The sequence below is a fragment of the Phytophthora ramorum genome (assembly GCF_020800215.1).
Source record: "Phytophthora ramorum isolate Pr-102 chromosome Unknown Phyram_PR-102_s0004, whole genome shotgun sequence".
Lineage (NCBI taxonomy): Eukaryota > Oomycota > Peronosporomycetes > Peronosporales > Peronosporaceae > Phytophthora > Phytophthora ramorum.
The window spans coordinates 1,593,967-1,610,259 of NW_027150650.1; the positions used below are offsets into that span (position 1 = coordinate 1,593,967).

The 16,293-nt window shown below is 51.3% G+C and overlaps 1 protein-coding gene across 1 annotated transcript; it reads left to right on the forward strand.

The window, feature by feature from the left end:
• Positions 1 to 1,676: 1,676 nt before the first annotated feature.
• On the forward strand, positions 1,677 to 2,471 carry KRP23_5115 (Secreted RxLR effector protein; the record flags this gene model as incomplete). Its single annotated transcript, XM_067890151.1, has 1 exon — positions 1,677 to 2,471. One exon carries the CDS (start codon positions 1,677 to 1,679, stop codon positions 2,469 to 2,471), a length of 795 nt encoding a protein of 264 aa, XP_067746719.1.
• Between the last annotated feature and the right edge of the window lie 13,822 nt (positions 2,472 to 16,293).

The window sequence follows — 16,293 nt, forward strand, 5'->3', positions numbered from 1 at the left end:
TGGTAGATTCAGAAGATTGAGAAGTGAGGACTGGAAGTTCTCGGTGGGGATAATAATCTCTTATCTGTCATACTTTGACTGGTCTACATTGCACGGGATAAAAATCCCTAATACTACTTGAGTACTATGATAAAGTGTAGGCACGTCGGAGATTCATACTTTAACATTACCTACTACTTCCTCCGGTTTTAAATAGGTGCCGTATAACCTGTGTAGTATCCGAGGTACTTAAACATTAGGTTGCTTAACTTTGCTCTTTTTGCACCTTTATACACCCTGTCAACCCATATACTAGTATATCTGGCGTTGCCTATTCAAGGGCGTACTCCACTGTCGATTGTCAGGAGGAACACTGTTCGGCGCAATCTGCTGCACTGGTACTGAATTTACCGCGGCAGCTCGCACAAAATACTTTATTGCGACGACGAGGTTTAGTATCAGGTAACGGTAACGGAATGGCGGAGAGCTCTGGATAAGTGCACCGCCAACTTCTTCTGGCGGGAAAGTGTAGTATGTGATGGAATACGAGCGGCTATTGAAGTTGTCGCAGGTATGGTGCCCATCAACTTGCACTACTGTCGTACTTAAGACCTTGAATACCTCTAGCACACAGCCCAGTTCAGAAATCGTAGAGTGTCGTAAGTGCTGTTGTTACCGCTAACATAAAGTTCGTCAGTGAAGTGACGCATCCAGTGCATACCGAAAGTCCGTGCTTGAGCGTTGAGTCGAGGTCCCATTGCACAATGTACGAAGAGATATCCTTGTTGAAATCTGGAATCGTATTTGATGTCGCCAGCGCAGGTGGCGAAATGAACACTTCGATCTCATGTCCAGAGACGACAAACAAGATTACGTACAATGTAACGCTGGTTGCCCGACAGCTGTCACTGGCGAAGGTTGAGGAAGCTCAAGAATTTAACGGCTCATTTGAGCCGTAAAATGCAAGTCGTTTGAGCCTCAAATGACTTGCATGTAAAGGCGATATTCTTGTAGTGGGTTCAGCTGCGTCAGATGGGGGAATACAGGAACGGATGGTCAACAATGGCAGTGAGGGGGTATTCTAAGCTTACTAATTATAATAACACCCTGAATAAACCAAACCGTGAAACGTTCAGTAAATTGCTTGTCAACTACAGTGCACGAAATTGTGGTTTGCGGTCAAATTAGGGCTGAATCAAAGAGGACCGAAGTGTACGCGAAGGTGACACTGAGGAGGAAAGCCGAGGGCCACACTGAAAGGTGATGATGCACTTAATTACGAAACTCAAGGACTACTTTGATCTGTATTTGGGCTGTCAGCTGGCGTGAGCTATTATTTAAAATATCCAAGTAACCTTACTTGAAAGTCCAGTACATGTAGAACTAACGATGTAGCCGCTGCAAACATCTCTGTCAGCAAAAAGAAACCAGCAAGGTACAGATTTAAATTTTAAAAAAAGATACTAGTATTTGCCATCGGATTTAACCGTCAGATGTACGCTATTAACACGCATATATTATTATTTTAATAATAGATGTGTACTACAATAAAACGGGCATTCACTAAAAGCCAGGCAAGAAACCCTCCTTCTTGGTGAAATCATTCAGCATGGCCACCACGAGCCGGTTCGCTGGCCGTGACCGAGAGTCATTTCGCAATTCGCATTGCTGGAAAGACTTCGCCTCGCTTAATTATTATGCGCCTACTAGACCACGTCCTGTTAACAACCGTAGTCACGCTTCTTGCGAGCACCTACGCAGCTGCGCAGACCAAGATTTCGGCGGTGACTTCGCATAGCTCCCCGAACTGGGGCGACGAGCTCGTGAGAGATCGCAACGGTGCCAACAATGGGAGATCTCTGCGAGTTAATGCAAATACTGCCGGAGCTACATGGTTGGAAAATCTTGGGAAGCACGCCAAAGTGTTCTGGTGGCTTGAGACCGAAAAGACCGACGACTACGTGCTGAAGGCGCTGAATCTGAAGGGGTTGAGTGGAAGCGATCTCACCAAAAACGACAACTACAAGTACTTCCTGAAATTTGCGAAGAAGGCCGAGAGCTATCGACTAAACAAGTGGCTCAGGAACGATTTTCCCACGTACGAAGCCTGGAAGGAGTTGGGCCTGCAAGACGTTCGCACTATCGAGCAGCTCAATCAGATCAGGAACACCAAAGAGTTTGGCATCTACAAGCGCTACGTGAATGAGTTTGACGACTACGTTTACAGGTCGATGGTGGCTGGTTACAACCCTCCTAAGGTGATGGTCGTCAGTGGCGCCACGAAAGCAGAGATGACAGCACGAGTGGAAATTATGGCCGAAGCAAAGAGGTCCGAAGCGTATGCTAAGGTGGCACTAGGGCTGACTGTGCCTGGTAGGCCGAGGCTTACACTGACAGGAAAACCACTCGAGAAGCATGATAACTACGGGTATTTTAAACTGTTTTTGGCGGAGGCCGCAAAAGTGGCGAAGTCGACGAACAAGGTAGCGTAGGTATGGATATTGTCTGATATTTTGTCGAGTAAACCCGGTAAAGCTCTTCAAAATAAACCTGTCTTTTGATCAAGACGTTACAGGCAGCGCTCATACTCGCGAGTTCTCAGTTGTTAATGACGAATGATCCTGTCAAAAGCACTCGTTCTTGAAATGCCGTTGAAGAGCCCAAATGCGCGCAAGTTTTGCAACCGAATATCTATTTTGTCCAAAGACCAGGTACAGTAAACCAGCGACACACGTCGATCTGTTGACACTGCCAGGGCTCGAAAAAAACTATAATATAATAACTATAGTATTATATTGACGAAACTACTTATTATTGGCAAAGCAAGGCTCCCGTAAAATATGAAACTGACCCCGTAATAACTATGCCGACTTTTTACTACAGAAAGTGGGGTCCTCAAAGCCCACCTCGAATGACTTATTCCTGTGTATATTACCATCTCTTCCCACAGTCATGCCAACTCACTCATTTCCATTTATTTTCTTGGTAAACACAAATAGAGGACCTCATTACAATCATTTCCATATACAACAAGTAGCTCGCGCAGATTGTTCCTTTCGTAATGATTTAGAAGGACAGTTCCCATTAGAAATTGCATTCAAAGTCTAAAACTTGATAAAATAATAGCTGAGTCTCCCGTCCAGATTTCCCAGATTTGTGAATAGGAACAGCTTTACTCAGGTGCAGGTTTGTTTCAGGTTCTCGTCCAGTCTTCTTTCAGATTTTCATGTATGCGCAAAAAAGAACCAAGTCAATGATATAAAAATACTGTCCAAACACTACACAGACAGTGATACCTGCAATAGTCATGTGTGCACTCCATGAGCAGAAATCGAAGTGACGAAGCGATTGTTTTGTCGGAATGCAACATTGCAGCTGGACCAACAATCTCGCCCAGGTATGGCAGAGTACGGATACAGGTATCGTACAGATAATACCATGTATTGACCATCTCGCTCAGGAACACATCTATCACATCTTAACCTTCGACTTCGAGCGGTGTTTCACCTTCGCCTCCAAGATTGTGTGCAACATCTCCCAACGTAGTTTGGTGGTACCAGAAGGCGACACGTCTGTTGCTGCCTCACTGGGCACTGATTTCCAGAGTTGGAGGCGTGCAAACACACCGCAGCTGTCACCATCGTTCTACAGGGGTCTGCGTGTAATTGTCTGACATTGCGGAGACACTTTCCGACGGGATTACCTTCAAGCGCTTCGTTGTTTTCTGGGGGCCGATGCTGTCGTACTGCTGAATCGTTTTAAACTTTTCGTCGATCACCAAGCAGCTCCAGCGAGCGTTACTCTCGTAAATAGGCATTAAAACGTACTGCTCGGTCGAAATATCAGAACAAATATCCTGTAGTTGTTTCTCTGCTATCTGTAGGGATACCGAATCCCGAGATGGAAGTGAGTACCTTCGAGATGCGTGTCAAGATTCACACACAAGTTCGCTGGCATCTCGGCGGTGCCGAGATTCACGAGGGCGTGCTGCTGACCAGATTCATGAGAGCCTTGGACGATGGCCTCAACTCTCATTCTTTTTGTATGCCACAGCCGATTCAAGATCGGCCTTGGGCGCCCAGGCGTCATGCTGCATGTTCGTTGTGCGTGTTTTCCGTTTTGGCACTACATCATTAAAAATGTCATTCTACTTTTTACCTGCTTTCCAACACTTCTCCCAACCACCACTCGACCCACTTCTCCTCTACGCCTCTCATCGACTACCCTCTGCTCTGCGGCTAAGTGCTACCAGAATTGGCGACCAATTGCGCACACGGTCCCAATACTATCTGTGTTGTTTTCTTGGCTGGCTTCTTGAGTGGCGGCATCATCACCGTCGTGTTGTTCTTGTGGACCCTCAGAAATACCGAGAAGGCGCGCATCATATGGTCATTAAATCACGTTGAATCTCTTATGCAGAAGAGGTCAGCAGATATTGTGGTGTCAAAACCAAGTCCAGGTATTACCATGTATGGCCAGGTATTCAGAAACTCTTCGAACACCACACACACAGCAACATGGATATCCACGATGCGCTTTTTCCCGCCAATAATCCAAGCGCATTGTCGACACGTAGACTGCAGGTTACCTATCCACTTCATGTCGTCCAGTTGACCTCTTGTGTAGGTACCAATCGTTTCAATTGCCACTACATATCCATCTGCATCACCAACGTTCTCACCATTGCTATAAAGCTGGATTTCCTCATTATCTCTACGTCTAGCAGCTTTAGTGCCCGATAAACAGTGGACTCTGGGAGCGGGTATCGAGCTTTGTCCAACACGTAGTCGCCACCAGGGATTGACAGTACTTTGGCTGATAATAATTTATTCTACTAATTACTACCAATCTAATATTGTAAAGCCATAGTAGATAGTAGTTTCAGATCGACCCAAATATATACTACTATAGTAGATAGTAAAACAAATTGTGATTAATATCGTTAATATCTTATTACTAGGATTGGCCAACGCAAGGGTTCGATGATATCGATGCGGCTTAAGAGAGGCAATAAGTGCGAATGTTGTTGCTGATGCCGCTGATGGGAACCACTAATCGAGCGAATGGTTCGTCGCACTGGACCGCTTAAGCAGTCTTCCGTATCTTGCAAGCGGTTAGTGGCACAGGATCGCTTGAACAGAAGACAGCGCGGCTCGGCTAGCTTATCGGCTCATTTTGCGATTTTCCAACAACCAAGAACTCCACCTCACTCTTCCTGCTCAGTCACGCCCTTCATGAAGTACGCCAACTCCGAGTGTTCATACGCCGGACCACGATGGGCCCGTGTGTGGTTTGTGCCTTAGTGTTCACTCAACGAACAAGACGAAGGCAAAGGACGACCTCACCCCTATGCTGCTGATTCGACGCAACGGCGTCGTTTGCTGGAGGGCTGAAGCTGTCTGCGAGAACGTGGATATCTTTCGCTGGTTTTGCGGGTCTGGCAGCGTCCAGTTCCCGTCCATTGCGGCACTGTCCCGTGTTTGGTTGGGCAGAGCTCCTCCCAAAGCTTTTCAAGAGCGCGTCTTCTCGACTGGAGGCATTGTCATGAGCAATCTACGCACAAGAACGGACAACGAGCGCTCAGAGATGCAAGTGCTGTCGGAAGGAGATCCGTCGTATGGAACTCGACGGCGAAGGCGCCACGGCAGACAGGATCTGATCATTTCTCTGGTCGACGATAGTACTAGCTCGCTATTATAGTACTGGTACAATATTATTCTAGATGCCGAACTCAATACTGCTCTAATAGTAACTTTGTAGGGGCTACTAGGGAGCTACTATAGCCATTTGGATGAAAAATCGTTCTACTGTCATTCCCTGTTCGCCACACTATTGGTTTTCCTACGGACTCTCCTGGCACCTGAAAGGTCGTGAAGAATTATCCTACCTCGCGTAGGCCGGACTGAATCTCTTTCAAGGCGGCTACGACTTCACACACGTCCCGATCACGAAGCAGGCCACGCAGTTTCATACCCTTGTTGTATTCTTTCTGTTCAGCCTTTACTTTCGCACGCTGATCACTGCGGTTCGGTCTGGCACGTTCCACCGGCACAACTCTGCTTTTAAACTTGATATGTATGGGTAGACTGGGTGCCTGCCCGGGTGATGCGGTTACTGTGAGTGCCGACTGCACGCAAGACTGTTGTGCAGGTGAGACGTCATCCGAGGCTTCATTATTATCGCCACCGTCACGAACATCCTGTGTATCGTAACTAGTGGGATCACCACTGCCAGTATTACCACAGTAAGAAGATGAAATCCCCTTTGTCTGTCCACATCTCTGCTGGACAACCACATGAGCGCGGTCGTGAGTTGAGGATATGCAGCAGGGCAGCAGCGGTTAGCGTGGACGACAAGCGGCGAGAAAGGACGACATGTAGCAGCGAGGACAATGAACAGAAACCAAGGCAGCAGACGGCAGCGTGGACAACAGGCAGCAGGCGAGGATAGCAACAGCAAGAAGCAGCGGACAGCGGCGAAGACCAGGAGGTCCAGGACGGCGAAGAGGCGCACGCCTGGGTGCAGAATGTGCTGCACTCCGAAGGAGCAACCTGTAATTATACAGGCCGAGTCATCACGAGTCACGGCTACTCGCGATCGTTTGGCATTCGACGTTGAAGTTGCCGGATTAGGCAGCAACGACTGCTTGCTGAGGGAAGTGTGTTTGTAGGATGACGGGAATAGCCCTCATAACCGGGTCTGCGCTGAGACGAGCAAGTGCCCAGAGCAGAGCGTGTTAACAATCAATTAAGCAGTAGTCACTAAGTGAGAGTCGACCATCCATTGCTAGTGAACAAACGTACCTGACGGAGAGCGGCCCCAAGTGTGGAGAGAGGTGGGTATCAGCAGCCCCACAGGATCGCCGGTATCAGCAGTCCGTACATCAACGTGTTGCAGCCTAAGAGAGGGCATTACGTACCCCCGGTATCAAGTCCGGGCATCGTATAACCCCCGGTATCAAGTCCTGGCGCTCACGTTGAGCGATTTGGCTAAGATCTTGGAAGGTCGTCCCTTGCACCGCTGATCCAAGGACCGTAGCTATTGACTGCCATACGTGTTAGTTAGGGTAGGTGTATTCTAGGGCAGCAGTAGTTATAGCAACCAGGACACCGCTGTTGGCCAGCAGCAGGACTGGCGGGGAAGCGGGGTGGACACAGGTGTGTGGCAAGCGAACTTTGGAGCGCGAGGACACAAGAGCGAAGGACATAGCTAGCAAAGCTTCCTCCACCACCAGTCTCCCTGCTCCTTTTATCATACTCGTGTCGTTCTCCACCGCCACCCTGTTGCTCCTGGCCCATAATGATGTGCCCTTGGCGTAGATTATTCCACCACGCGTCGAACTGATTCATAGCACTGTCGAATAATTGATCGTTGAACTGGGCTAGCTTTCCACTAATACGACTGAACGTTTGCTGTGTACGCCGATATTTCTCTTGTTCCGTTTGCGTGTGTATCCCGCTTGAAATCTTAGCGACGAACGGCTTCTGAATCGGGGGTACGCAGTCGGTTCGCCTCCTACCTGAGTGCAACAAGCACTAATAGCTACATTCAGGTTGACCACTCCACAGGGTGGTCCACATTCATAGCAAAAGCATATGACTGGTAGAAAGCAACATATTTCTACCAATAAGATTCATCAATTTGATACAGATTCTGGCAGCCAACCGATTGCAGAACCCCTCATTAGAAATATCGGTTTTAGGAGGAAACCCAGTTATCATTCAATACAGTTCTCATTTAGCACCAAAGCTATCGTTCAGTCCCTTCATTTAGGTTTAAGTATACTTGTAGATACAAGGATACTGAATCTAAGTTAAATACTTCTACGCTTCCACATACACGTGTGCAAATGTGTAAGCTTAAATATTGGGTCTAAGCAGACTCATTACAAACCAGCAAGAAGAGGAAAGACAAGAACAGCTATCAAGCAGTGAGACAAACCAAAATCATGTCGGGGACGGACCGTTTTGCCAATCACAAATATCCAACCAATCTTACCGTGTCATTGAAGGAGCTTCTAGCTTGGGGAAGAAGAGCCTCGAATGTGAAGATAGTGCTGAAGATATTTGAGAGATATCCTGTTCAGCCGGAAGACGCTGGAACGTGTAGCGGGGCTACACATTCGGTTCACCTCCTACCTTAGTGCAACATGCACTAAGGGATACATTCAGGTGACCACCACAGGGTGGTCCACATTCATAGCAAAAGGCATATGACTGGTAGAAAGTAACATCTTTCTACCAATGAGAGTCATTCAATAGATAGGGGTTCTGTCAGCCATCCAATGGCAGAACCTCTCATTAGAAATATCAGTTTTAGGAGGAAACCCCATTTACAATCAATACAGTTCTCATTTGGCACCAAAGCTATCGTTCGGTTCCTTTATCTAGGTTTAAGTATACTTGCGGATACAAGTATACTGAACTTAAGTAAATTACTCCTACGCTTCCTCATACACGTGCGCACACGTGTAAGCTTAAGTAGTGGGTCTAAGCAGACCCATTACACCTGGTAGCACTTTGTAGTCCGTCCAACGACTGACTAACACGTTCGTATGGAATACGAACGCGGGGCTGAGAACCTGCCCTCGGACAGTAACATGTCCGTGGGTAGCCCAAACACGTCTGCAACGCATGTTGCGCGTGCAGACTGCCCCCACCTGTCGGAACCAGAGTGGGAGGCCTTCCAACGACTGTCAACGGTCATTGGGGAAGCGGCGGTAGCAACGATGTTGCGAACGCTATCACCGACGGAGCAACACGGTGTTGCTCTGGGTTTCATCGTGAAGGAACAGCGTGAAACCGCTGCTCGAACTTCGGTGTCGCCATCGGCCACACCGCGCATGGAGTCATTGAAACTCCACGTAAGCAGCTACGTTGGAAGAGAGGGGGAGCCTCTCCTCCGTTGGCTTGTCGAGGTCGACACTGCCATTGCGGCTCGACGTATCGTCGACCCGTTGTCGAAGGTTGCGTTCGCCATGTCATGTCTTGGCGGACGAGCGAGGAGTTGGGCGTATGGACGCCGACTCACGGACCCTACGTGCTTCAGCACGTACAAGGATTTCAAGGAGGAGCTCAAACTAGCGTTTGAGCCCCCGCAGAACGAGTTCTGATCGAGGGCGGAGTTCCTCGATCTGCAACAGGGCAAGCATGACGTGCATGCTTACGCCCAAAGGGCACGGTACTTGGTCTCGAACATCGTGACCAACCCGATCGACGAGGCGACAAAGGTCGTCACGTTCATGAAGGGCCTTAGAGATGGGCCTGTGAAGACCTATCTCTTCCGAGAGTATCCAAATACTCTCGAGGCTGCAATTGCGCTCGCAATGCAAGAAGAGTTCAGCCTGCGGCAGGCTAAACTGCATGTGAACGCCCCACGGCTGATGCCACGACCGGTGGTAAGGCCGTCGGGAGGTCCCGAACCAATGGACCTCTCGAGTGCGACAGCTGCTGGTCCCCAGCAGCGTCGTGGATCAACGAATGTGCGTTATTTCCGCTGCGGAAACATCGGTCACTATGCCCGCGAGTGCACAGCACTTGTGCGCGCGGCGAGGAGCCGTCGTGGCGATACTGGGTATCGTCACGGGCAATAAAAAAAACTAAAGGGACCAGCAGGCGCGGGGCGCCCTACTGGTGATGCGGTCGAGCGTGTCGACATCGGACACGCTGCAATGAAGATCGCTGCCCCCAGTGAGAGTCAATCTCACTGCAAGGAGCAAGATGACAAGCCGAACCTTGTCATCCTGAAGGTAAGCTCGAAGAGAGAGAGGTCTCTTCGTGCTCTAGTGGACTGTGGTGCGTCGAACAACTTTGTTCGACTGCAGAGCCTTCCAAGGCTTGACTTCGAGGAGGTGAAACACCTCGAAGTCTATTGGAAGTGAGGCTAGCAACGGGTGTCGTTGTTAGAACCGAGAAGCGTATCGTACGCGTACGCTTCTCTTATCAAGAGAAGGAGTTTGTCGACGAGCTTATCGTCCTGGAACTGGACGATAAGTTCGATATGGTGTTGGGCATGCCGTGGCTTGCACGGCATGATCCGGTGATCGACTGGACGAAGCGCACGATCGTGCGCTTCGGGAGCAGCAGCAGCGCGACAGAGAGCGATGGCCCTGTCGGCGCAGCACATGCACCACGTGGTGCATGCGGCCCTCCACCAGAGACAGCGCGGAATGCGGCTGTCTCCGGTCACCCCAAGCGAACGCCAATGACTGCAAGAGTCGTTGTAAGAAGATGTGAACCGAATCAGCAGGGCCTGATTCAATCGGATTCGAGAGGGTCTCGAAGCGTCCGGAGCGACGCGGTAGTGTCGACAGGTAATGTCGACACACAATTGGTCGAAAGACACTCCGCCGTTAGGCGTAGAGGTAAAGAAGGCGCGTCGGCTCTGGGAGCCGACGCTGCAAACAGTGCGGACGGTTGCAAACGTCCCGCACCGGAGATGCTTGCGAGCTCGCGTGCAGCCGGGCTGCACGACGAAGCGGTGCGCGATCAAGCCGGGCTTGAACGCGTGCACCCGCGGGAAGAACCCGCCGGCGAGTACAAGGAACAACTGTCCACGGCCGGGCCTGGACAAGAAGAAACTCGCGGAGCCGGGCTCCGCACGAGAAGTGAACGGCGCAAGCGAACAAAGCTGCGCAAGTCTCGGTCAGGGACCGAGACGCTACAAGCAGTGTCTGCCGGGCAGACACAAGACACAGGAGTTGGAGACGACCGTCGAGACATTGAGTGTCTTGACGCGTACGAGTATTGGTCTCCAATACAAGAAGATGAGGCCGAATAATCCTCCGACGTTAGCGTCGGAGTTGATGTTGCTCCCAGTCACAAGCTGGAAGCGTTTCGCTCGCGAACTGCACGATGGACGCATCGAGCAGATCTGCATCCTCTCGGACGTCGAGAGGATGACGTGTGCAGCAGAAAGAGCTGAATCAGCTCATCTCTGAGGGCGCGGACGCCCTCAGCGCGAAGTCGAAGAAGGAACGCTTCAACGAGCAAGGCTGGGACTCGCTCAAGGCGAGCCCCTTTTACAAGGTCTTGCGTGAGTACAAGGATGCACTCCCGGACGACATTCCTGCGGAGTTACCGCAGGACAAGGGTGTTCAGCACGAGATTGATCTCGTGCCGGGAACAAAGTATTGCGTCACGCGACAGTGGCCACTGCCGCGTGAGCAAGTCAAGGCAATCGACGACTTCTTTGAAAGTCGTCGCAAGGCAGGACAAGTGCGGGAATCTAAGTCCCCGCACAGCGCGCCTACGTTCTGTGTAAAGAAACCACAGGGCGGGTGGCACATCGTTCATGCGTACAACAAGCTGAATGATGCGACGGTACCGGCGCAGACGCCGACACCTCGAAAAGATGTGATCATCGATTCGATGACCTCGAGTACTATCTTCAGTACTCTGGATCTGAGAGACGGGTTCTATCAGATCCTCATGCGTGAGAGTGATATCCCTCTCACAGCGGTAAGCACTCCGAGCGGCATGCTCTGGGAGTGGCTCGTGATGCCGCAGGGGCTGAAGAACGCCCCAGCGACGTTCAACAGGTGCGTCACGCACTTGTTGCGCTCGGTGCGCGACTTCGCACCGAGCTATTTCGACGACGTGTTCATTCACAGCCGGGCTGTGAATGGGAAATCGGATGTGGAGATGCATACAGAGCATCCCCGCAAGTTGCTTGAGCTCATGCGAAAGCACAAGCTCTACGCGAACCTGAAGAAGTGTATCTTCGGGGCGACCGAGATACCCGTACTTGGGTGTCTCGTGGGGAAGAACGGCGTACGCCCTGACCCAGGAAAGGTCAGAGTGATCAATGAATGGCCTACGCCTTCAAACGTAAAGGAACTGCGGCAGTTCCTTGGACTCGCCACGTACTTGTGCAAGTACGTGAGCAACTACGCGGGCAAGATTCGCCCGCTGTCGCAGCTCTTAAAGAAAGAGGCTGCATGGGAATGGACTGATGATTGTCAGCAGGCCTTCGAAGCAGTCAAGCAGGGCTTGACTGAGGCGCCGATCTTGGCGGTGGCCGACCAAGATCGCCCATTCCACGTTGTGTGCGATGCATCCGATTTCGCGATCGGATACGCACTGATGCAACTCGATCACGAAGGTCGTGATCGTGTGGTTTACTACCAATCGCGTCAGCTGAAGCCAGCGGAGCGCAATTACCCGGTACATGACAAGGAACTCCTTGCCATGAAGTATGCACTCGCAAAGTTTCGAGTGTATCTACTTGGGAGTAGACCATTCGTGGTCTACACCGACCACGCATCGTTGCGTACGGCGATCGAGTCGCCGCACATATCACAAAGAATGGCACGGTGGCTGTCATTCTTTGCTGAATACAACTTCCAGGTTGAGTACAAACCTGGAAGGTTGATTGTCGTGGCCGATGCGCTTTCGCGTCGACCAGATTATGCGGTGCAAGAGGCCGACCACACCCTCGTCGTCCTTGCTGGATGATGTGAAGGCCGCATACGCGCATGATGCGGATGCGAAGCAATTGTTGGAGTACTTCTCCACACCTTCTGACAAGTCTCGTCAGAAGCTGGCCAAACACCTCCGTGCTCGTGTACACCGTTATCGTGTACACAATGGTCTGCTGCTTTACAGCGCAGTCGACGACAACGCAGATCGCATTGTCGTGCCGGATGATCATGAGTTGAAGCTCAAGATCACGTACGAGTACCACGATGCCCCGACATCGGGACATCCTGGCCGTGAGAAGACATACTTGCTTCTCACGCGTGACTTCTACTGGAGTCACCAGTACAAATGGGTACGCAAGTACGTTCGTGCTTGCGAGGTATGCCAGCGTGTGAAGCCTGCGCCCAACTCGCAGGCTCCGCTTCAATCACTACCGACTCCGTCGGAGTCTTGGCAGTCCATTTCAATGGACTTTGTTTTTGGTCTTCCGCAAGACAACAAGCGGAGGACTGGTATAGTGGTCTTTGTTGACCGCTTCAGCAAGATGGTGCATCTTGCTGCAGTACCAGCCGAGGTGACAGCCAAACAGACGGCATGTCTGTTTGTCGACATGCCACTCGACATCGTGTCGGATCGGGATCCGCGCTTTACAGCGCGATTCTGGCAAGAAGTGTAAACACTTCTTGGGACGCAGTTGTCCATGTCGACTGCGGATCACCCGCAGACTGACGGACGAACAGAGCGTGTTAACCGTGTGTTGGTTGACACCATGAAGAGCTACGCGCACTCGTTCCATCAATGGAGCGACTGCTTGCCGATGGCGGAGTTCGCCATCAACAACTCGGTGCATGTCTCGACAGGACACACACCGTTCTACGTGAATGCCATGAGGCACCCACGCGTACCGAGCGTATTCGGTGCGGTAGCTCCTTCCTTAAGTGGGGGAGGGTATCCGGTTAATTCAAAACAACCGGATAAGCACGCTGATACAAGCAATGTATCAGCTGTGACGACTCGCGCACGTACTGCGCGCAGTCATGGCGTCGACAACGCAGTGTCTACGACGGGCGTAGACACTTTAAACCACAACGGACATCACGCGCAGGCCGGGCCTGCTGCGAACAAGGAGCACGAACTGAACCAGGGGTTCAGCTCGGATGCAATGGACTTTGTCCAGCGCCGACAAGCCGTAATTCGGTTTGTCCAAGATGCAATAGCAGCTTCTGTCGATCGACAGAAGCTGAATGCCGATAACACCGGCAGGGGAAACACAAATGAATTCAAAGTTGGTTCATTAGTTCTGTTAGCTACGCAGAACCTAGCTAAACATGCAGTTTCCGATTTCGGAGCAAGCTTGCTTGCTCCGCACTTCATTGGGCCATTCACCGTGTTGGCGAAGCATGGCAACGCGTACACACTGGACATACCGTCCAGCATGTGCTTGCACCCAACATTTTACGTTGGGCGACTGAAGCCGTACATGCAGCACGAGTCACCTACGTCTGGTGACTTGCCAAAGTGCTCTCGAGCGCGGCGATGCGCTTCAAGGCGGCAGAGAGCCTCGTCCCGACCTCGACCTTCACGTTCGAGGTCGTCTGCACAACCTCCGCGAGCTGAGCCTTCAACAAGCTCAGCTCCTGACGCAGAGCAGCGAACTGCGACGCTTGGAGACGCTCAACAGCCTCCAGGCGAGACTCAAGGTTTGGTTGACCAAACCCGGTGCGTCTTCCCGCCCCCCCCCCCACCCCCACCCCCGTTGCGAGACGCACGTGGGGCAACTTGCTGGATCATCCAGCGAATTGTTGGTCATCGGAACCAAACCCGAGGTCCGGTTCATTTTCGAATTCGTTGGAGAGGATTTCCTCCCCAACACGATACGTGGGAATCACGGAATGTCCTGATGGAGGACATTCCGGAAATGGTGACGGCGTACGAAGGCTGCCACCGCCACCTCCGCCGAAGGGCGTAAAACTTGGGCGAGCGCTGTAGTCGCCTACAGCACTCGGATAAGTGCTGCGATTATCCGCAGCACTAGAAGATACCTGCGCCTGAAAACTGGCGCGCAGCGTCTTGAGGTCGTCAGGTACACACATGGACGTGTACCCGTTGACGTCCCGCTCGGTGATGCGTACTGCTCCGGGGTAGCAGTACTCACAAGCAGTGTCGTAAGGCACTGCGCAAGGAAGTCCGATACCGACTGCACCATGGTGCAGTCGTTCAAGTTTACCACGCTTCGAGAACTTCTCGTAGCGCTCCCGCGCCTGGCTAATCCGGTCGCGATAGCCAGCGGGGTTCTTGTTGAAGTTTTCAACAAAGGCATTCCAACTGTGACAAAGTGCCTGCCACTCGGGCACTTTGCTTCTGCGAGAAGTCTTCTTGCTCGCAAACCATCGGAGCTCATGGAAGAGCCCAATGTAGTAGTCGCGCCTTTGATCCGTCATCGGATCAAAGTGCAATCGCTTCGCGACTTCATCGTCAACGATGGCGTCGCACGAATACAGCGCGTACAGATTCGGTGGTACGGTCGCACCGAATCGGCTGCTGATCTCAAACTGAGACGGCATCCACGGCTCGCGCACTGGCTCAGTGTGCGAGGCCGCAACAACAGCGGATGGAGTGGAGTCATCTCCATCCCGCGGGGTCGTTAAGGCTCCAGCGACAGCGAGCGGTGTTCCACTGCCGCTGCGCGAACGCTTCGAGCCCGAAGCGTTCGAGTCGTCCTCGCGTGGACGACGCAGACCCACATTGGGGGTCAGTGTGGCCCGGAGACAAGGTGTCCTTGTCTCCTTCGAGTTCCCCCTCCTCGACCTCGCTTCCGTAGTCGAGGGGAACTCCCTCTCCACCCGGAGAGTAGATACCCACTCCGGTTTCGATAGCAATGATCTTGCCTGTCTTGTTTCGGATGGCATGTTTCTCATGCCATCTCGAGTGGTACCCAGCAACAGAGAGGCGACTCTCTGTTGCCGCGCTTGTCGACATCGCCGTCGAGGCGATTCCAGTAGCGGTCGTGGCTGAGGCAGCGGCCGGCGTCTTAGACGAAGACGTCGTTGGCGTGCTCATTGGGAATGAGCACGTGTTCTCCCGAAGAAAATACGGATTGACGTGTCGAGACCGGCACGTCAAATCCTAACGGGGGGATGGTGTAGCGGGGCTACACATTCGCTTCACCTCCTACCTTAGTGCAACATGCACTAAGGGATACATTCAGGTGACCACTCCACTGGGTGGTCCACATTCATAGCAAAAGGCATATGACTGGTAGAAAGTAACATCTTTCTACCAATGAGAGTCATTCAATAGATAGGGGTTCTGTCAGCCATCCAATGGCAGAACCTCTCATTAGAAATATCAGTTTTAGGAGGAAACCCCATTTACAATCAATACAGTTCTCATTTGGCACCAAAGCTATCGTTCGGTTCCTTTATCTAGGTTTAAGTATACTTGCGGATACAAGTATACTGAACTTAAGTAAATTACTCCTACGCTTCCTCGTACACGTGCGCACACGTGTAAGCTTAAGTAGTGGGTCTAAGCAGACCCATTACAGAACGCCACTTGGAAGTTGTGCGACCACCAGACTACGTGCACACTGTCGTGATTCCAGGTGACCTCGCCCGATCAATGCAGGCGGCAATGGTTACAGCCAGGTATCAGCAGAACAGACCTGACGAACTATATTGCCTGATGAAGCAGAAAGGACTTGTCAATGATCTCGTGGTAACCATCGATCCGAAATTCTGGAAGTTCAGCGGGTAAGGTTGTTATATCACTATTATAATTACCCTATCATTATGGTTACTGTACGATGGTTGCTTTAGTAGGGTTACTTTGACCGAATTTCGTATATGTACAACCGCGCAGTTTGTTTTGGTCGTAGGGCATATGTGGGCGCGTT